General features: G+C 48.8%; 2 protein-coding genes across 3 annotated transcripts in view; both read left to right on the top strand.

Moving 5' to 3' along the window:
• The window catches only part of MRAS (muscle RAS oncogene homolog), a 35,218-nt gene extending 31,462 nt beyond the window's left edge, over positions 1–3,756 (top strand). For both annotated transcript variants that reach the window (XM_069732657.1, XM_069732658.1), the window contains 4 exons: positions 330–483; positions 681–780; positions 2,097–2,176; positions 2,446–3,756. In XM_069732657.1, coding sequence (XP_069588758.1) covers positions 330–483; positions 681–780; positions 2,097–2,176; positions 2,446–2,545 — 434 coding nt within the window. In that variant the 3' untranslated portion in view covers positions 2,546–3,756. The remainder of the gene's footprint in view (positions 1–329; positions 484–680; positions 781–2,096; positions 2,177–2,445) is intronic.
• Positions 3,757–18,567: 14,811 nt separating this feature from the next.
• On the top strand, positions 18,568–22,356 carry TMEM177 (transmembrane protein 177). The gene is made up of 2 exons (XM_069732656.1): positions 18,568–18,637; positions 20,121–22,356. The coding sequence occupies exon 2, from the start codon at positions 20,132–20,134 to the stop codon at positions 21,065–21,067; it is 936 nt and encodes a 311-aa protein (XP_069588757.1). The 5' UTR covers positions 18,568–18,637; positions 20,121–20,131; the 3' UTR covers positions 21,068–22,356.
• The last annotated feature ends 323 nt before the right edge of the window (positions 22,357–22,679 follow it).

Here is a 22,679-nt window from a genome sequence, read left to right as displayed (position 1 = left end):
AATGGTGTAAAGCTGCAGGGTAAAGCATGGGGGAAGAACTGATTTCTATCTCATAGACAATGTATCAAACCCCTTCATGAAATGCTGACACTCCATAGTATTTGTCATCACGTCACAGCAGTGGCGTAGTTGGCGGCTAGTGGCGGTGCACGTGGAGGTTGGGCCCGGTCCTGGGGGAGGAATAATCTAAAGTCGTGAGAATCTTATTAGAGTTTCTGTAAATAAATAATAATCCTAAATTGTGGAAAAATAATAACAAATACAAAAAATCAAATGACAAATATTTTTAGACTGGATGTAATTAGCGGCGTTTCCTTTTCTTGGGCCAGTGCTGGACACGGCCGGCCAGGAGGAGTTCAGCGCCATGAGGGAGCAGTACATGAGGACCGGCGATGGTTTCCTCATCGTGTTCTCGGTCACGGACAAGGCGAGCTTCGAACACGTGGATCGTTTTCATCAACTCATCCTCAGGGTCAAAGACAGGTAAGAACGGAGAGCGGCAGCCGGATGTTGGGGGCAGGGAGAATTGTTCCATCCCGAGAAATCCCTTTTATCTGTCAAACGTTATGATGTAAGGGATGGAGTTCTATAGGAGTTCTGTAGATGTAAAGGGATGGTACAACTGCACATATAGGCTGTCAGTCAGGATTTGGATGTTATTTTGTCTTTATTTCTTTCAGAGAATCTTTCCCAATGATTTTAGTTGCAAACAAAGTTGATCTGATGCACTTAAGGAAAATATCAAGTGAGCAAGGAAAAGAGATGGCAGTAAAACACAACGTAAGTGCAGGACGAAACAAATGCAGGGGCAGCCCCCCCACAATCCTGTGTCTGGCTGTGAGATTACTGTCTGCAGCACAAGCCCCCTCCACAATCCTCTGTCTGGCTGTGCGATTACTGTCTACAGCACAAGCCCCCTCCACAATCCTCTGTCTGGCTGTGCGATTACTGTCTACAGCACAAGCCCCCTCCACAATCCTCTGTCTGGCTGTGCGATTACTGTCCGCAGCACAAGCCCCCTCCACAATCCTCTGTCTGGCTGTGCGATTACTGTCCGCAGCACAAGCCCCCTCCACAATCCTCTGTCTGGCTGTGCGATTACTGTCCGCAGCACAAGCCCCCTCCACAATCCTCTGTCTGGCTGTGCGATTACTGTCCGCAGCACAAGCCCCCTCCACAATCCTCTGTCTGGCTGTGCGATTACTGTCCGCAGCACAAGCCCCCTCCACAATCCTCTGTCTGGCTGTGCGATTACTGTCTGCAGCACAAGCCCCCTCCACAATCCTCTGTCTGGCTGTGAGACTACTGTCTGCAGCACAAGCCCCCTCCACAATCCTCTGTCTGGCTGTGCGATTACTGTCTGCAGCACCAGCCCCCTCCACAATCCTCTGTCTGGCTGTGAGACTACTGTCTGCAGCACAAGCCCCCTCCACAATCCTCTGTCTGGCTGTGCGATTACTGTCTGCAGCACAAGCCCCCTCCACAATCCTCTGTCTGGCTGTGCGATTACTGTCTGCAGCACAAGCCCCCTCCACAATCCTGTGTTTGGCTGTGCGATTACTGTCTGCAGAACAAGCCCCCTCCACAATCCTCTGTCTGGCTGTGCGATTACTGTCTGCAGCACAAGCCCCCTCCACAATTCTCTCTGGCTGTGCGATTACTGTCTGCAGCACAAGCCCCCTCCACAATCCTCTGTCTGGCTGTGAGACTACTGTCTGCAGCACAGGCCCCCTCCACAATCCTGTGTTTGGCTGTGCGATTACTGTCTGCAGAACAAGCCCCCTCAAACTCTGCCACATAAAATTGGAAGCCGCTGCAGACCACTTTTCAAGAGCTTTGTTGATCTCTTTCCATTGCATGACAACAAGCAGAGATCCTAAACTTGTGAAGTAGATGGTGCATTACCTTTTTCTTGCTAAAATACATACATTTGCAATGCGAGCAAGAATTATGTCGTAGATGGATGCAGGATCTACCCGGGGGATGGATTGTGTTCCAAACAAGAAAAGACTTAGACGTAAACAATTTGTAAAGTTGCTTGTTTTCTATTTTCAATGTCTGTCGCTTAGAATCTTCTTCTTCTCTTTCAATTCCAGATTCCTTATATTGAAACAAGTGCCAAGGATCCACCTCAGAACGTGGACAAAGCCTTCCACGACCTCGTCCGGGTGATCAGGTAAGATGCGTATGATGATTTCAGCCCTGTTCTCATCGCCACATTCCCCATCTTTGCTACCGTACTTCTTCCCATGAGACATCTGATGGTTTCTGCTTCCTCCATGCTTTATACTGCAGCATTTTACTGTATGATGGCTACAATGTTCCATCACTGCAGCAGCACAGCCACAATATTGACGTGATCACATTGTCAGAAGTTAGTGATACTTTATTGTATCAATGTGGTAGAATGTTAAACTTTCGTTTTTTTTTTACAATGTTTCACAGGCAGCAGCTTCCAGAGAAGAATCACAAGCAGAAGAGGAACACCAAGTGGCGAGGCGACCGCGGGACGGGCACGCACCGGCCGTTCTGCGTGATCTTGTGACACCTGGGCATTGCCAGAACTGCCGAGCATGAGCACTGCCCGTCCTGTACCCGCAGTGACCTGGGGGCTGCCAGATCCAATACTTGATGCTGGGGCTGCGCCCACGATGTCTGGGCAGGTCAGCGCTCACGACCAGAGGTGGTGGACAATGCCCCCCAACTGGACCGACTGAGACCCCCTCGTCCACTTCTTGGAGTGTGGATGTAGTTATTCCTCTATCATGTGGTACATTTCTTTGAAGTTTTTGTGGCAGGAATGAACTTTTTTTTTGTTTTTTCTTCTCACATTGGAAGAAGGAAGGAGTTGGACACTTGAGGCTTTGAGCCATTTGGCTGCTGAATGGGGAGAAGGTCTGAGATCCCGGCATTAACCACTGCATGGCCAGAGCGCACACCGCGCTGGTCTTAGTGCCACAACACACACACAAAAAAATATGTTGCACTTTTTAATTATTTGGTACTTATGATCATGAACACCCCCCCCCCCTACCATGGGGAAAAACGTAACAATGAATAGGATCATACAAACTTCAATATATGTAAGAAACAGCGCTGGAAGACACCCTGCTGCTCACTGCAGACCCACAGCCCCCCAGGAGAGGCAGGACGTCTGTGCCCACCAGAAACCCTCTAGAGCGAGCCGCCCATCCCGGTGCTTTGTTACATGGTCTCAGCCGCGATTACAAACTTAGTTTCTTTCCTAGGGACCTTGGACCACTGGAGGATTTGTTTTTATATCTTTTTTTTTTAATCGGCATTTTCCAATGAATCAGCCATAAATAACTTTTTTTAATTTTTTTTTTTTTAATAGAAACTGCTTATCCTGTGACTCCGTCTCTCTGGTGCTTACCCAATGTTCTGCAAGCCATCGGCCAGTGCTTCAAGGGTTAACCAGCCCATCTGAAATGAATAGGAATTTTGGGAGGGAGAATACATTCCAGTTGGCGGGGAACCCCAGACAATGTGTCAAACCCTGGCACCGGGCCAAGCCAGGCCACAAGGAATGAAAAGGCCCTTTTCTTCCATGCGTATTTTAATTTGTATGAGGACTTGTCCAGTAGCGTCAGTGAGACACAAAATCCGATGAGAGTTACGAGACGGTGGGAAAAATGGACACAGATGTAATTCCGCTGACTGGTGGTTTACGCTTTTTTTTTTCCATGTGAATGTATTAACTTATTTCTAGGGAATAAAACAGAAAAAGGGTCTGCAGCGGGGGAAAGTGTCGCCGCTTATTCCAAATCCAAGAGGTTAAAGGAATCCACTATTTATAGCACGAATCTGATAATAAAAAAGAATCTGAAGCAGAGAAAGAAAACATCAACTTCAAGACTCCGGAGTCCTGTGTAACCAGGAAAGAGGCAGCAACTCTGATCAAGGAAGACGCAGCACTTCATATACGTCTCTGCATGGGGCAGTATTATAGCGGTGATATTCCTGTACATAGGGGCAGTATTATACTGGTTATATTCCTGTACATAGGAGCAGTATTATAGTAGTTATATTCTTGTACATAGGGGGCAGTATTATAGTAGTTATATTCCTGTACATAGGGGCAGTATTATAGTAGTTATATTCCTGTACATAGGAGCAGTATTATAGTAGTTATATTCTTGTACATAGGGGGCATTATTATAGTAGTTATATTCTTGTACATAGGGGCAGTATTATAATAGTTATATTCTTGTACACAGGGACAGTATTATAGTGGTTATATTCCTGTACATAGGGGCAGTATTATACTGGTTATATTCCTGTACATAGGGGCAGTATTATACTGGTGATATTCCTGTACCTAGGGGCAGTATTATACTGGTTATATTCCTGTACATAGGGGCAGTATTATACTGGTTATATTCCCGTGCATAGGGGCAGTATTATACTGGTGATATTCCCGTACATAGGGGCAGTATTATACTGGTTATATTCCCGTACATAGGAGCAGCATTATAGTAGTTATATTCCTGTACATAGGAGCAGTATTATAGCGGTTATATTCCTGTACATAGGGGCAGTATTATACTGGTGATATTCCTGTACATAGGGGCAGTATTATACTGGTTATATTCCTGTGCATAGGGGCAGTATTATACTGGTTATATTCCTGTGCATAGGGGCAGTATTATACTGGTTATATTCCCGTGCATAGGGGAGGATTATACTGGTTATATTCCCGTGCATAGGGGCAGTATTATACTGGTTATATTCCCGTGCATAGGGGCAGTATTATACTGGTTATATTCCCGTACATAGGGGCAGTATTATAGTAGTTATATTCCTGTACATAGGGGCAGTATTATACTGCAAATAGATTAATGGCTGCACTCAAAATTAATCTGTGCTAGAGCAAGGAAATGTGCGATACATGAAATGGGAATAGCATAATGGGTTGTGAAATATATGAAAAAACACATGAGATTCTTAGCACAAGATTTGGCCAAAAGTTGTGAGCCCATCCACCAATCGTCAAGGTAATCTCAGAACGGATGGGTACCTGAGCTGACTGCCTAGTGTGAACACTTACCTATGGCTAATAACGTGGTAAAGCCTGCTTATATAGGAAGCTCAGAACCAACTGTGTTTGGATGTAATTAAAATCACAGTATTATACTGGTTATATTCCTGTACACAGGGGCAGTATTATACTGGTTATATTCCTGTACACAGGGGCAGTATTATACTGGTTATATTCCTGTACACAGGGGCAGTATTATACTGGTTATATTCCTGTACACAGGGGCAGTATTATAGTAGTTATATTCTTGTACACAGGAACAGTATTATAGTGGTTATATTCTTGTACATAGGAGCAGTATTATAGTAGTTATATTCTTGTACATAGGGGACAGTATTATAGTGGTTATATTCTTGTACATAGGAGCAGTATTATAGTAGTTATATTCTTGTACATAGGGGCAGTATTATAATAGTTATATTCTTGTACACAGGGACAGTATTATAGTGGTTATATTCTTGTACATAGGAGCAGTATTATAGTAGTTATATTCTTGTACATAGGAGCAGTATTATAGTAGTTATATTCTTGTACATAGGAGCAGTATTATAGTAGTTATATTCTTGTACATAGGGGCAGTATTATAGTAGTTATATTCTTGTACATAGGGGCAGTATTATAGTAGTTATATTCTTGTACATAGGAGCAGTATTATAGTAGTTATATTCCTGTACATAGGGGGCAGTATTATAGTAGTTATAGTCTTGTACATAGGAGCAGTATTATAGTAGTTATATTCCTGTACATAGGGGGCAGTATTATAGTAGTTATATTCTTGTACATAGGAGCAGTATTATAGTAGTTATATTCCTGTACATAGGGGGCAGTATTATAGTAGTTATAGTCTTGTACATAGGAGCAGTATTATAGTAGTTATATTCTTGTACATAGGGGGCAGTATTATAGTAGTTATATTCTTGTACATAGGAGCAGTATTATAGTAGTTATATTCCTGTACATAGGGGGCAGTATTATAGTAGTTATAGTCTTGTACATAGGAGCAGTATTATAGTAGTTATATTCTTGTACATAGGGGCAGTATTATAGTAGTTATATTCCTGTACATAGGGGGCAGTATTATAGTAGTTATATTCTTGTACATAGGAGCAGTATTATAGTAGTTATATTCTTGTACATAGGGGCAGTGTTATAGTAGTTATATTCTTGTACATAGGAGCAGTGTTATAGTAGTTATATTCTTGTACATAGGAGCAGTAAAAAAAAAAAAAGGAGTGTATATAAAGCTTGTCTAAGATAAGTAATAACTTGGGTCTTGTTTTCATGTTCGTATTTAATTTGCATCACGTAGATTTGGGGTGGTTGATGTGCAGGGTGGTCCTGGGAAGTCTAGTGGGGTAGTTAATGCTTTCAGATCCTATTTCATTTTTCAGTCACTGACTGAGACCATATATACGGTAATAATGAAGGATGATCAGTGAAATCCATGGGTGATGTTATTTGCAGCCTCTGAGGAGCTGTTCTGTCTGCAGAGCTCCACATGGAAGATAGTTGCAGCTTCTGAACTTGATCCTGTTACAAATAATCAATGCTCCGACTGCTGCAACGTGATGTTCTCAACACCGGATCCCTGGAGCAAAAGAGCGGTGCTCTCTGGGAACGATTAGATACACAGCTCAGCAGTCAGTATCACACAGGAGAGGATTAGATACACGGCTCAGCAGTCAGTATCACACAGGAGAGGATTAGATACACGGCTCAGCAGTCAGTATCACACAGGAGAGGATTAGATACACGGCTCAGCAGGCAGTATCACACAGGAGAGGATTAGATACACGGCTCAGCAGACAGTATCACACAGGAGAGGATTAGATACACGGCTCAGCAGACAGTATCACACAGGAGAGGATTAGATACACGGCTCAGCAGTCAGTATCACACAGGATAGGATTAGATACACGGCTCAGCAGTCAGTATCACACAGGATAGGATTAGATACACGGCTCAGCAGTCAGTATCACACAGGAGAGAATTAGATACACGGCTCAGCAGGCAGTATCACACAGGAGAGGATTAGATACACGGCTCAGCAGACAGTATCACACAGGAGAGGATTAGATACACGGCTCAGCAGACAGTATCACACAGGAGAGGATTAGATACACGGCTCAGCAGTCAGTATCACACAGGATAGGATTAGATACACGGCTCAGCAGTCAGTATCACACAGGAGAGGATTAGATACACGGCTCAGCAGTCAGTATCACACAGGAGAGGATTAGATACACGGCTCAGCAGTCAGTATCACACAGGAGAGGATTAGATACACATCTCAGCAGACAGTATCACACAGGATAGGATTAGATACACGGCTCAGCAGTCAGTATCACACAGGAGAGGATTAGATACACGGCTCAGCAGTCAGTATCACACAGGATAGGATTAGATACACGGCTCAGCAGTCAGTATCACACAGGATAGGATTAGATACACGGCTCAGCAGTCAGTATCACACAGGAGAGGATTAGATACACGGCTCAGCAGTCAGTATCACACAGGAGAGGATTAGATACACGGCTCAGCAGTCAGTATCACACAGGAGAGGATTAGATACACGGCTCAGCAGTCAGTATCACACAGGAGAGGATTAGATACACGGCTCAGCAGACAGTATCACACAGGAGAGGATTAGATACACGGCTCAGCAGTCAGTATCACACAGGATAGGATTAGATACACGGCTCAGCAGTCAGTATCACACAGGATAGGATTAGATACACGGCTCAGCAGTCAGTATCACACAGGAGAGAATTAGATACACGGCTCAGCAGGCAGTATCACACAGGAGAGGATTAGATACACGGCTCAGCAGACAGTATCACACAGGAGAGGATTAGATACACGGCTCAGCAGACAGTATCACACAGGAGAGGATTAGATACACGGCTCAGCAGTCAGTATCACACAGGATAGGATTAGATACACGGCTCAGCAGTCAGTATCACACAGGAGAGGATTAGATACACGGCTCAGCAGTCAGTATCACACAGGAGAGGATTAGATACACGGCTCAGCAGTCAGTATCACACAGGAGAGGATTAGATACACATCTCAGCAGACAGTATCACACAGGATAGGATTAGATACACGGCTCAGCAGTCAGTATCACACAGGAGAGGATTAGATACACGGCTCAGCAGTCAGTATCACACAGGATAGGATTAGATACACGGCTCAGCAGTCAGTATCACACAGGATAGGATTAGATACACGGCTCAGCAGTCAGTATCACACAGGAGAGGATTAGATACACGGCTCAGCAGTCAGTATCACACAGGAGAGGATTAGATACACGGCTCAGCAGTCAGTATCACACAGGAGAGGATTAGATACACGGCTCAGCAGTCAGTATCACACAGGAGAGGATTAGATACACGGCTCAGCAGTCAGTATCACACAGGAGAGGATTAGATACACGGCTCAGCAGACAGTATCACACAGGAGAGGATTAGATACACGGCTCAGCAGACAGTATCACACAGGAGAGGATTAGATACACGGCTCAGCAGTCAGTATCACACAGGATAGGATTAGATACACAGCTCAGCAGACAGTATCACACAGGAGAGGATTAGATACACATCTCAGCAGACAGTATCACACAGGATAGTATTAGATACACGGCTCAGCAGTCAGTATCACACAGGAGAGGATTAGATACACATCTCAGCAGATAGTATCACACAGGAGAGGATTAGATACACATCTCAGCAGTCAGTATCACACAGGAGATGATTAGATACATGGCTCAGCAGTCAGTATCACACAGGAGAGGATTAGATACACGGCTCAGCAGTCAGTATCACACAGGAGAGGATTAGATACACGGCTCAGCAGTCAGTATCACACAGGAGAGGATTAGATACACGGTTCAGCAGACTGTATCACACAGGAGCGGATTAGATACACGGCTCAGCAGACAGTATCACACAGGAGAGGATTAGATACACGGCTCAGCAGACAGTATCACACAGGATAGGATTAGATACACAGCTCAGCAGTCAGTATCACACAGGATAGGATTAGATACACGGCTCAGCAGACAGTATCACACAGGATAGGATTAGATACACGGCTCAGCAATCAGTATCACACAGTATAGGATTAGATACACAACTCAGCAGACAGTATCACACAGCATAGGATTAGATACACGGCTCAGCAGTCAGTATCACACAGGATAGGATTAGATACACAACTCAGCAGACAGTATCACACAGCATAGGATTAGATACACAGCTCAGCAGACAGTATCACACAGGATAGGATTAGATACACGGCTCAGCAGACAGTATCACACCGGAGAGGATTAGATACACGGCTCAGCAGACCGTATCACACAGGATAGGATTAGATACACGGCTCAGCAGACAGTATCACACAGGATAGGATTAGATACACGGCTCAGCAGACAGTATCACACAGGAGCGGATTAGATACACGGCTCAGCAGACAGTATCACACAGGAGAGGATTAGATACACGGCTCAGCAGACCGTATCACACAAGATAGGATTAGATACACGGCTCAGCAGACAGTATCACACAGGATAGGATTAGATACACGGCTCAGCAGACAGTATCACACAGGAGCGGATTAGATACACGGCTCAGCAGACCGTATCACACAGGATAGGATTAGATACACGGCTCAGCAGACAGTATCACACAGGAGAGGATTAGATACACGGCTCAGCAGACAGTATCACACAGGATAGGATTAGATACACGGCTCAGCAGACAGTATCACACAGGAGAGGATTAGATACACGGCTCAGCAGACAGTATCACACAGGAGAGGATTAGATACACTGCTCAGCAGTCAGTATCACGGATTAGATACACGGCTCAGCAGACAGTATCACACAGGAGAGGATTAGATACACGGCTCAGCAGACAGTATCACACAGGAGAGGATTAGATTCACGGCTCAGCAGACAGTATCACACAGGAGAGGATTAGATACACAGCTCAGCAGACAGTATCACACAGGACAGGATTAGATACACGGCTCAGCAGACAGTATCACACAGGAGAGGATTAGATACACGGCTCAGCAGACAGTATCACACAGGAGAGGATTAGATACACTGCTCAGCAGTCAGTATCACACATGATAGGATTAGATACACGGCTCAGCAGACAGTATCACACAGGAGAGGATTAGATACACGGCTCAGCAGACAGTATCACACAGGAGAGGATTAGATACACGGCTCAGCAGTCAGTATCACACAGGAGAGGATTAGATACACGGCTCAGCAGACAGTATCACACAGGAGAGAATTAGATACACGGCTCAGCAGACAGTATCACACAGGAGAGGATTAGATACACGGCTCAGACGACAGTATCACACAGGAGAGGATTAGATACACGGCTCAGCAGTCAGTATCACACAGGAGAGGATTAGATACACGGCTCAGCAGACAGTATCACACAGGAGAGGATTAGATACACGGCTCAGCAGTCAGTATCACACAGGAGAGGATTAGATACACGGCTCAGCAGACAGTATCACACAGGAGAGGATTAGATACACGGCTCAGCAGTCAGTATCACACAGGAGAGGATTAGATACACGGCTCAGCAGACAGTATCACATATGTTAGGATTAGATACTCAGTACGGTTAATTTTAGGTCTCCGCTCGTCTGTTAGTCGCAGTCTTTATTCGATTCTTCTTCACCGTTTTGCAGGATCCGGCTTTCTATGACTTTTGATCATTACATTGATGCTGATGATTTCAGATGTAGTAGATCGCTGTGACATGTAGCAGAGCTGTGAATGAGCCGTCCTGTGATCTCCCGTATTCACCAGGAATCGCCGTGATGTCATCTACAGTAACGCGGCCATTATATCTTATAGAGGTGACATCATCACTGCCCAAAACCCTGGACAACGACACTCAATGCCAGGCAGCAGCTGCGAAAGCCAAACAATAATGTGTGATAAACAGCTGGAATCACTGAGAACACGATGTATCGGGCAGAACAAGGACCGGCACAAGACTCATGTGGAGGACGGACGGCGCCGCAATCTGCGCAGGAATCGCCATTAGAGACGTGGAGCGAAGGATCTGTCCCCGGAGAGGAGCGGAGGTTTCCTCTGTCATTATTCCTATCGCTTCCCCAGTATTCAGCTTTCTTTGTTTTTAAATTCCGCCATACAACTCCCGAGTTATGGGCGTTTATATTCAGCGCTAATTTGTATGGTCTTTATTAAGGGGGCATTGTTCACAGGGTCACTGCAAAGAAGGTTGAAGACACGCCCCCAGAAATCCATGCAAGACACACGCCCAGAAATCCATGCAAGGCACACCCCCAGAAATCCATGCAAGACACACCCCCAGAAATCCATGCAAGACACACCCCCAGAAATCCATGCAAGACACACCCCCAGAAATCCATGCAAGGCACACCCCCAGGTGTTAATGTAAGACACGCCCCCATACATTCGTGTAAGACAAGGCCCAGGAATTAATGTAAGACACACCCATAAATTCCTGTAAAGACACACCCCCAGAAATCCATGCAAGACACACCCCCAGAAATCCATGCAAGACACACCCCCAGAAATCCATGCAAGGCACACCCCCAGGTGTTAATGTAAGACACGCCCCCAGAAATCCATGCAAGGCACACCCCCAGGTGTTAATGTAAGACACGCCCCCATACATTCGTGTAAGACAAGGCCCAGGAATTGATGTAAGACACACCCATAAATTCCTGTAAAGACACACCCCCATAAATAAATGTAAGGCACGCCCCCAGAAATATATGTAAGACACGCCCCATAAATAAATGTAAGACATGCCCCAGAAATTCATGTAAGACACGCCCCCAGAAAGAAATAAGATACACCCATAAATTCAGGTAAGGCACGCCCCCATAAATTTATGTAAGACTCGCCCCATAAATAAACGTAAGACATGCCCACATAAATTTATGTAAGACACGCCCCCATAAATGTAAGACACGCCCCCAGAAAAATACATCTAAGACACGCCCCCAGAAAAATACATCTAAGACACGCCCCCAGAAATAAATAAGATACACCCCCAGAAATTCATGCAAGACATGCTCCCATAAATTCATGTAAGACATGCCCCCATAAATTCATGTAAGACATGCCCCCATAAATTCATGTAAGACACGCCCCCATAAATTCATGTAAGACACGCCCCCAGAAATTCATGTAAGACACGCCCCCATAAATTTATGTAAGACACGCCCCCAGAAATAAAGACACGCCCCCATAAATTCATGTAAGACACGCCCCCATAAATTCATGTAAGACACGCCCCCATAAATTCATGTAAGACACGCCCCCATAAATTCATGTAAGACACGCCCCCATAAATTAATGTAAGACACGCCCCCATAAATTCATGTAAGACACGCCCCCATAAATTCATGTAAGACACGCCCCCAGAAATAAAGACACGCCCCCATAAATTCATGTAAGACACGCCCCCATAAATTCATGTAAGACATGCCCCCATAAATTCATGTAAGACACGCCCCCAGAAATAAAGATACGCCCCCATAAATTCATGTAAGACACGCCCCCAGAAATAAATAAGACACGCCCCCAGAGATTCATGTAAGACACGTCCCCAGAAATAAATGTAAGACACGCCCCCAGAAATAAGTAAGACACGCCCCCAGAAATAAATAAGACACGCCCCCAGAAATTCATGTAAGGACCATATTTCTTGCTGTAACAGATGCACGCAGCGTCCACTGACCGTGGGAACAAACCCCAATATATCTGCAAACTGGAAATCACTTTTTTTTCCTTCCCAGAAGCCAACTTTCAATTAGCTTTATTTCAAGTGACAAAAAAATCGCATGCAATGAAAACTCACATTAAAACCGCAGCTGAGCTGCCAGCGAGCTCAGAGGCAGATCTGTGCGTGTTCACACTGGCGCTTTTGATGCTGATTTTCAGCTGCTTTTTACAGTTCCAGCAAAACCAATGAGATCTCAGAAATCTCCTGCACACAGTGGGTTCTGGTCATCCGGACCTTGTGCTTTGCTGCTTTTTGGCACATAGATGTCACTTCTTTCCGCGTTTTTGCTGCGTTTTTCACCCATTGGCTTGAATAAGTGGGATCATTATTTGCAGCTTTTTTCTGCAGAAATGTCATGGACAAAGAGACGCAAGTTAGACAAAAAAATGCACAAAATGCGCCTAAGGGTATGTGCACACGTTGCGGATTCTCTGCGGATCCGCAGCATTTTTTGCGGTGCAGAACCGCTGCAGATCAATGAGAAAAAAAATGCTGTGCACACTTTGTGGAAAATCCACTGCGGAAACGCTGCGGTTTAAAAGAAGTAGCATGTCCCTTCTTTTTTGTGAATCTGCAGCGTTTTTGTACCCATTCCATTATAGAAAACCGCAGGGGTAAAAAACGCAGCAAATCCGCAAGAAAACCACAGCAAAAACGCACAAAGTCCGCAGGTGCGTTTTCTGCCAGGAGAGCAGAATCCGCACCAGAAATTCCTAAGCCTGATCTGCAACGTGTGCACAGAGCCTAAACCTGTTTTTGCTGCAGCTTCTTTCCTGCCAAGAAACCAGGTTTTTCTGCCAAAAATAAAAGCAGCCTAAGGCCTCTTTCACGCTTCCGTCTTTTCAGATCTGTTGCAACGCGTCGTTTTGGGAAAAAAACGGATCATGCAAATGTGCCCGCAGGATCCGTTTTTTTCCCATAGACTTGTATTAGCGACAGATCGCGGCGGATGGCCACACGTCACATCCGTCGTGTTTTGGTGGGCCGTCGTCTGGAAGAAGCGTTCAATGTAACGTTTTTTGTCTGCGTCGGGAAAACGTGTCGCGACGGATCCTGCAGCATATGTCGTTGACTAGAATGGAAGTCTATGGACATAGGATCTGTCGTGACACGTCGTATGACGGAATCCAGCGCTGGAATCCGTTTTTTTACACTGAGCATGCTCAGAATCAGGAATTTGTAGCCAATAGGCCAGACAGGCCCCCAATCTATATAAACCTGGCCTGGGGCGTCACCCCCAAATGTGCCAACAAGACTCCCGCCAGCCTGAACAAAGCATCCAGCCTGAAGACAGCCGGCCAGCTAATATATTGGTTTCCCTATTTTCCAGTAGCCAATCACATTTTGGAGACTCCCAAAAATGGATGGAAAATGGATCCATCAAAAAAACGGATGAAACGGACCCAGTTTTTCGACAGAACCGTCTAGCAGATCCGTCAAAATACTGAATGCGTTGCATCCGTTTTTCACTATTTACGCCGACGCATTGTGACGGATTCTTTCACACTTCTGTCTTTTCAGATCCGTCACAATCCGTCGATTTTTGAGAATGCAGGATCCTGCATTTTCCCATAGACTTGTATTAGGCGACTTTCACACTTCCGTTTTCTGGGGTCCGTCGTGGTGCAGTAAAATGACATATCGACGTACGTCATTAAAATAGGTAAAAACGTGTGCGACGGATCCAGTGTAATGACGGATCCGTCGTACAGAAATTCCGGGAGAGGGAGGGAGATCCCCCAGACTTGAAAATCCTCCTTCCGGGCATGCTCAGAAGGGGAAAACTGGATTCCTGTGATTTGCAGGATCCTGCATTTTCCCATAGACTTGTATTAACGGCGGATGGCGATCCGTTTCATCCGTTGTGCACTGGATCCGTCGTAAAATAGCGGTCCGTTGTGCAGAGAACGTTCATTGTAACGTTTTTTGTGCACGTCGGAAAATCGCTCAGCGACGCATCCTGTGCTGCCCGTCGTCGGCTACAATGGAAGCCTATGGGAGCAGGATCCGTCGCTGACCGTCACACACAGGACCAGAAGGAGGATTTCCAAATCTAGAGGGGGATCTCTCTCTGAATTTCTGTACGATGGATCCGTCGCACACGGTTTTACCTATTTTCATGACGTACGTCGAAACGTCATTTTACTGCACCACGACGGACCCCAGAAAACAGAAGTGTGAAAGTCGCCTAAACTCCCAAATCCTGAGCTACTCCTGATGGTGGGCACATACCCTTAGGTCCCTTCCTCAGAGAACGTGCAGAAGTGGCAAAAGGATGAATGATGAGTCCCCAAGCCTCCTGCACCAGTTTTCTGGAATGTTCCCTGGGCAATGAGCGTCCTCTGCTGGTCTTCACGACATAGGACGGCTGCTGCGGCTCATCTCGAGGACGATCATAGGATGATTGACATTTGCGGAACCTTCGTGAGAGATTACACGATAATGTGATACAATGTTATGTTTTCTACCTTGAGAATGAAGACTCCAACCCTAAATCACCCCAAAAAAATCAAGACACCCCAAAAAAGCTGCCCAAACAAGTACAAAACCCGAGACAAAAAGAGCAAGTGCCCTGCAGTAAATAAACGGCAACAGATCATGAAAATAATATTGGGTGCTGGGTTAACATTACGTATTCGCTGTCCAACCGCGTCACGGTGACCCTACTCGGGACGGTCCTAACCCACAGCATTAATAAGTCACCTGACATAATGTGAATAAGGGCTGAGAACGGCCTCAGTCATCTGCTCCTCTCCCCCGCACACACATGAACATGTGGTTCATCTTCCATGGGGACAAAGGATGGAGCATGCTGACATTCAACATGCACAACCCTTCCGCCTGGCCACTGCCATTAATATCTGATTGGTGGGGATGGGACCCCCAGCACCCCATCAGCTGTTACCAGAGCCAGGTTGTCAGATGCTGCCGGAGCCCAGAGCTACAGTGTTAGAGATCCACCACATAGTCATTGGAATAAGGAGTTTATCTGCAGTGCCGAGCCGCAACCACTATATAAATGATGGCGCCACTGAGCAACGACAGAATTCGAAAATCTGCGGCTGATGGTGCTAACAGCTGATTGGCGGGGTGCCCAGAATCCCACCCCACTGATCAGAAATGGAGGATTTATCCTAAAGATACAACTACAATAAAAAGTCATGGCCAACCCCTTTAAGGAGTCATCCGACTCAGCCCCTTTAAAGAGTCATCCGATTCAACCCAGTACAGCAGGGTTGGCCGACTCCTCTGATCTGTGCTCGCTTTTTATAAAGTTAGGACAAAGTAGAGGAAGCATGAAAATGCCACAAAACTTCACCTGCAAATGTATCAACCAGTCCAGAGGTCCCGACAGTCCACGAGTGATAGCATTGCAACCATACACGTGACCACTGCAGCCAATCGCAGGCCTCAATAGTCACATACTGTCCTGCACACTTCACTGTGAGGCGATGTGCACACATTGCAGATTGGGGTGCAGAATTTTCTGCAAACAATCTGCATCTCCTGGCAGAAAACGCAGGTGCAGATTTGATGCGCTTTTTATGCGGATTTTGTGCGTTTTTGTTGCGGATTTTGTGTGGATTTCATGCATTTTTTACCCCTGCGGGTTTCAATAATGGAATGGGTACAAAAACGCTGCAGATCCGCACAAATAACTCACATGCTCCTTCTTTCAACCCGCTGTGTTTTCCATGCGGAATTTTCCAGACCATTAGCACAGCATTTTTTTTTTCCTATTGATTTACATTGTACTGTAAGTCACTTTGCGGATCTGCAGCGTTTCTGCGCGGGAAAAAAAACGCTGCGGATCCGCAGTAATTCCACAACGTGTGCACACAGCCTTAGGGCCAGTGATTGGCTGCAGCGGTCACATGTGCGTTGTCAGAATATCACGTCAGGTCACAAAAGCGGCAGAACCACTGCACTGCTGCTCAGGGCTGTGGAGTCGGGTCCAGCTTGGTGGAGTCGGTATAAACGTGAGCGACTCGGACTCCTATCATATATAACACGCTGGGTGCAGTAGTTCAGTGCAGGACGTGCTGGTTCCATAGTAATCTGGGAAGTTCGGAAATGTCAGTTCTGTTCCTGATCTCGGCTTTTCCCGGACTCTGCTGCTCTTTATGTGGGGGTCAGTGGTGACCGGGCGATGGAGTCAGGGAAGGTGCGGAGTCGGAGGTTTGGCTCGCTGACCCCACAGCCCGGCTCCTTTACCCATAGATTACTGACAGTAATACGCTGTGCCAGCCGATGGGGGCGCCGCCGACAGACCACCACGAAGGACCCACCTAAGTGTCTATTAACACCGGGGTCTTCATTCACAGCAGCGTCCGGCCGCCTAGAACGGATCTATTTTACCATGGATCCCAATCAGCACTAATTGGTCCTCAGGATTCATAATGGCTTCTGTCAGGTTTTCTATTTGTTTCTGCCATATCTGACGGACGCTGTCCTCACTGGTCAGAAAACATCACCAGCGCGTACAGCGCCTCCTAATAACAGAGAAATTAAGATATCATTCATTGTTCTTATTGATATAGCGCCAGCACATTCCACAGCGCTGTACAGACACCAACGTCTCTGTCCCCACCGGGGCTCAAATCCATCACAATTATCAGTAATCACAGGGAGAAAAGCAGAAAACATCCATCCTCCAGATTACACATCTGATCTGACGAGAGCTCACACGGGGTCCGGAAAGATCGCACAGGGTCAGGGGCAATCGCACAGGGTCCAGAGGGATCGCACGGGGTCCGGAGAGATCGCACGGGGTCCGGAGAGATCGCACGGGGTCCGGAGAGATCGCACGGGGTCCGGAGAGATCACACAGGGTCAGGGGCAATCGCACAGGGTCAGGGGCAATCGCACAGGGTCAGGGGCAATCGCACAGGGTCCAGAGGGATCGCACGGGGTCCGGAGAGATCGCACGGGGTCCGGAGAGATCACACAGGGTCAGGGGCAATCGCACAGGGTCAGGGGCAATCGCACAGGGTCAGGGGCAATCGCACAGGGTCCAGAGGGATCGCACGGGGTCCGGAGAGATCGCACGGGGTCCGGAGAGATCGCACAGGGTCCGGAGAGATCACACAGGGTCAGGGGCAATCGCACAGGGTCCAGAGGGATCGCACGGGGTCCGGAGAGATCGCACGGGGTCCGAAGAGATCGCATGGGATCCGTAGGGATCACAGGGTCAGGGTCAATCGCACAGGGTCCAGAGGGATCGCACGGGGTCCAGAGGGATCGCACGGGGTCAGGGGCAATAACACGGGGTCAAGAGGGATCGCACAGGGTCAGGGGCAATCACACGGGGTCCAGAGGGATCGCACGGGGTCCAGAGGGATTACACAGGTTCAGGGGCAATCACACGGGGTCCAGAGGGATCGCACGGGGTCTGAGGTGATCACACAGGGTTTGGAGGGATCATACAGGGTCTGGGACGATCACATAGGATCACACAGGGTCCAGGGCGATCACACAGGGTCTGGGAAGATCACAGAGGATCCGAAGGGATTACACAGGGGCCGGGGCGATCATTCAGGCCAGGGTCCAGAGGGCTCACACAGGGTCAGGTGGGATCACAAACAATCTGGGGGATCTCGACATCTTCTGTCGTCGCCGTCTACAGCGCTCTCTGTTGTTACACAACTGAACTGATACAACGTGTCCATTGCGTGACGTCACTGCGCCCGCGTCACTGGAACGCAGCGTCATCTGCACGAGTTCTTCCGGTCGCGCTTTACGGTCGCAGAAGCTGCACGTGTTGGAGGTCAGAGCCGGAGTCGGGGCAGCTGCTGGCATTTATCGCGATAGCGGCTTACAGTGTCGGGACATATATAGTATCCTGCACGTATTGTGGTTGTTTGCGGGTTCCGTGTCCGGGGGGCTCCAGGCTGATGATTATTGGGGTCTTGGCCTTCGTTTCCTGAGGGTGCTGTGCAGTGAGGTGCTGCCGCTCCGTAGTCCCCTGTGTCCCCATTGTTGGCTGCCTGCTGTCAGTGACCCCTGTCCTGGGCTGCCCCTGTAGATACTCGCTGTCAGTGACCCCTGTCCTGGGCTGCCCCTGTAGTTACTTGCTGTCAGTGACCCCTCTCCTGGGCTGCCCCTGTAGAAACTCGCTGTCAGTGACCCCTGTCCTGGGCTGCCCCTGTAGTTACTCGCTGTCAGTGACCCCTGTAGATACTCGCTGTCAGTGACCCCTGTCCTGGGCTGCCCCTGTAGATACTCGCTGTCAGTGACCCCTGTCCTGGGCTGCCCCTGTAGTTACTCGCTGTCAGTGACCCCTGTCCTTGGCTGCCCCTGTAGTTACTCGCTGTCAGTGACCCCTGTCCTTGGCTGCCCCTGTAGTTACTTGCTGTCAGTGACCCCTGTCCTGGGCTGCCCCTGTAGTTACTCGCTGTCAGTGACCCCTGTCCTGGGCTGCCCCTGTAGTTACTCGCTGTCAGTGACCCCTGTCCTTGGCTGCCCCTGTAGTTACTTGCTGTCAGTGACCCCTGTCCTTGGCTGCCCCTGTAGTTACTCGCTGTCAGTGACCCCTGTCCTGGGCTGCCCCTGTAGTTACTCGCTGTCAGTGACCCCTGTCCTGGGCTGCCCCTGTAGTTACTCGCTGTCAGTGACCCCTGTCCTGGGCTGCCCCTGTAGTTACTCGCTGTCAGTGACCCCTGTCCTGGGCTGCCCCTGTAGTTACTCGCTGTCAGTGACCCCTGTCCTGGGCTGCCCCTGTAGTTACTCGCTGTCAGTGACCCCTGTCCTGGGCTGCCCCTGTAGATACTCGCTGTCAGTGACCCCTGTCCTGGGCTGCCCCTGTAGTTACTCGCTGTCAGTGACCCCTGTCCTTGGCTGCCCCTGTAGTTACTCGCTGTCAGTGACCCCTGTCCTGGGCTGCCCCTGTAGATACTCGCTGTCAGTGACCCCTGTCCTGGGCTGCCCCTGTAGTTACTCGCTGTCAGTGACCCCTGTCCTTGGCTGCCCCTGTAGTTACTCGCTGTCAGTGACCCCTGTCCTGGGCTGCCCCTGTAGATACTCGCTGTCAGTGACCCCTGTCCTGGGCTGCCCCTGTAGTTACTCGCTGTCAGTGACCCCTGTCCTGGGCTGCCCCTGTAGTTACTCGCTGTCAGTGACCCCTGTCCTTGGCTGCCCCTGTAGTTACTCGCTGTCAGTGACCCCTGTCCTTGGCTGCCCCTGTAGTTACTCGCTGTCGTGTCCTCCTGTCACATCCTCTGATTTCTGACTCTTGTCTGTTCTCTTGTCAGGTTGTCGGAGCATGGCGTCCGCGCTGTTCTGGAAGCTCTGCGTCTTCAGTCGGCAGCACCGGGGGAGGCTTCTCGGGACGTCGTCTCTAGCTCTGCTTGCTGTGAACCTGTCGTACCACGTGTTCCCGGAGCAGACGTTCAGGACGTTGTACCAGGCATGGACGAGAGGCGAGCCGGCTCCGCTCAGCGAGCGCCTGCAGACCCTGCTCCGTGGGGTCCTGGATGACGCCCACCTGCCCCCCTCAGGTTTCACCCCATTTGCGGCGTACGGCTTCCAGCCCGTCAGTGCCGGGGTCCCGTGGTTTCCCAGCGGCTGCTTGATTGGAATTCCCGCCAATTATAACAGTACAGAGGCGGATGGAGCCGGCACCACGGACCGTCTGCTGGTGGTTAACGGCCAGGAGGTGGACTGGGCGAGTGAACCCGGGATCCGGCTACGAGACTCCTTGACCTTATCCTTAAAGGCCCAGAAATTCTCCGTGGCCCGGGAAGCTCTTCACGCCCAGACCAGTGGCCCCATCCTGCAGGCGTCGGTGGCGGCGCTCTGCCTGACCAGCGTCTGTGTCTCCAGTGTGGCCATCAAGCAGCTCCTCGGTCTGTACTCCGGACCCCTGATATTGCGGGGGGTCTTCAATGTTCTGGCCGTTCTACTGGGATTTACGGCCTACTGTCTGTGCTACGATGCAGTCAGTCACTGGTTGGACTACAGGTCAGACAGGAAGGCGGCCGCGGTGTCTGCGGACTACGCCCAGGGTGGGCTGGAGTTCTATGAGAAGATACTGGCACGTAATAGGCTGCTCCGGGGGATTATGGGTAAACAGGGGGAGGCCATGTACGCGCCCAGTGGGAACCTGTTCCCCAAACATAAACTGAGACTGAAGAACGCCCCGTACACGTGCCGGAGAGACCGGATCCTGCACGCCCTGGAGAAGCATCGTCCGGAGTGATCGGGCCCAATCACGTGCACCCTTATAGGGGGCCCTAAATGTTCACACACCTCATTGGTGCCATTCCCAATATCCTCGGTGTGACCTCCCCCGGGGTGGTCCTCGGTGTGACCTCCCCCGGGGTGGTCCTCGGTGTGACCTCCCCCGGGGTGGTCCTCGGTGTGACCTCCCCCGGGGTGGTCCTCGGTGTGACCTCCCCCGGGGTGGTCCTCGGTGTGACCTCCCCCGGGGTGGTCCTCGGTGTGACCTCCCCCGGGGTGGTCCTCGGTGTGACCGCCCACGAGTTTTCCGTCCGTCCTGGGCAGGATCTAGAGGTTGAACCTGCTCTTCTCGTTGTCTGTGAGTAGCACCCATGGCTCCGCTTTCTCTGAGATCCATCATGCTCTTATTTGCTCCCGAGCACTCGGCCTCCTGGAGACGGTTAACCTGCGCTCCTACGGTGCGGGTGCAGTGTTGTGTGACCTGAGGTGCGTTGTGGCATCACCTGATCCGACACAATAAACCGTTACTTATTACAATTCATCATTCATATATTGTTCTCATAAATCCATCATTTTTGTGCATGTTGGAAAAAGACGACAGAGACCCGAGAGCGTCCACAGCCTCATCGTAATTCATTGAATTCCTGTGTTGTGGGTGCTATGGCATAAACCTGACACAGATCTCAGTGGAGAGTTCTGTATGTGTGAACTCGGCCTTAGACACATCGTCTGGAGGCTAAGGTAGTCATAAATCTGCTACTTCCCCGTGCTTAACAAAGCAGCTCTGCTCTATTAAAGGGGTAATGTGGCTCTGCTCACTTGTGCATCGGGTGGTAACGTCACGTCTTCTGATACCTTGTTTGGCTCGGGTCTGAGACACCTGCTGCTCTTGCATGCAAACCGGCAGATATCTGAAGTCATGACGACACCCCCTGATGTGGACGTGAGCAAAACCAGATGATCCCTTTAAGGCGTAACTGTGTTCAGTGACTTCAGTTTAGCGCCACTGTCTATTGTAGTTTACAGTAGTCTGAAATCAACCTTCCTCATGAAATCTCCCTCCTGTCGCATTCTCAGCTGCTGCTCTGACCCGCTCTCCAATAGAGGATCTGGGCAGATACAATGTGGACAGCCCCATAGACAATAATGGGTCTGCAGTCTGTCCGTAAACTCATACAGCGCGGCTTATTCCCATACTAGTCAACCACCCACCCCAGTGGTGCTCATGTGATAGTGAGGAGTCTGACATACTGAATATTGGATGTTACATAACAGATTACTCCACTTATAAAGAATGTTGCTCGATCCGTCCACGTTTCTGGTCTATTCCTCGGTGGCTGTGTGACCTCATTATTGCAGACACATCAGGGATACGTGTGCTCGCAACGTGCAGTGGGGATATATGTGGTCTCGCAGCAGGCTGTGGGGTGTGGATACGTGTGGTCGCAGCAGGCTGTGCGATGTCTATACGTGTGGTCGCAGCAGGCTGTGCGGTGTGGATGCATGTGGTCGCAGCAGGCTGTGCGATGTCTATACGTGTGGTCGCAGCAGGCTGTGCGGTGTGGATGCATGTGGTCGCAGCAGGCTGTGCGATGTCTATACGTGTGGTCGCAGCAGGCTGTGCGGTGTGG

This window comes from Ranitomeya imitator, chromosome 7 (assembly GCF_032444005.1).
Source record: "Ranitomeya imitator isolate aRanImi1 chromosome 7, aRanImi1.pri, whole genome shotgun sequence".
In the NCBI taxonomy this organism is placed as follows: domain Eukaryota; kingdom Metazoa; phylum Chordata; class Amphibia; order Anura; family Dendrobatidae; genus Ranitomeya; species Ranitomeya imitator.
Note: the sequence above shows the minus strand (reverse complement) of the source record. Positions and strands in the feature narration are given on the sequence as shown.

Coding starts and splice junctions, on each gene's coding strand:
- TMEM177 (XM_069732656.1), top strand. CDS start 20,132: ATGGCGTCCGCGCTGTTCTGGAAGCTCTGCGTCTTCAGTCGGCAGCAC.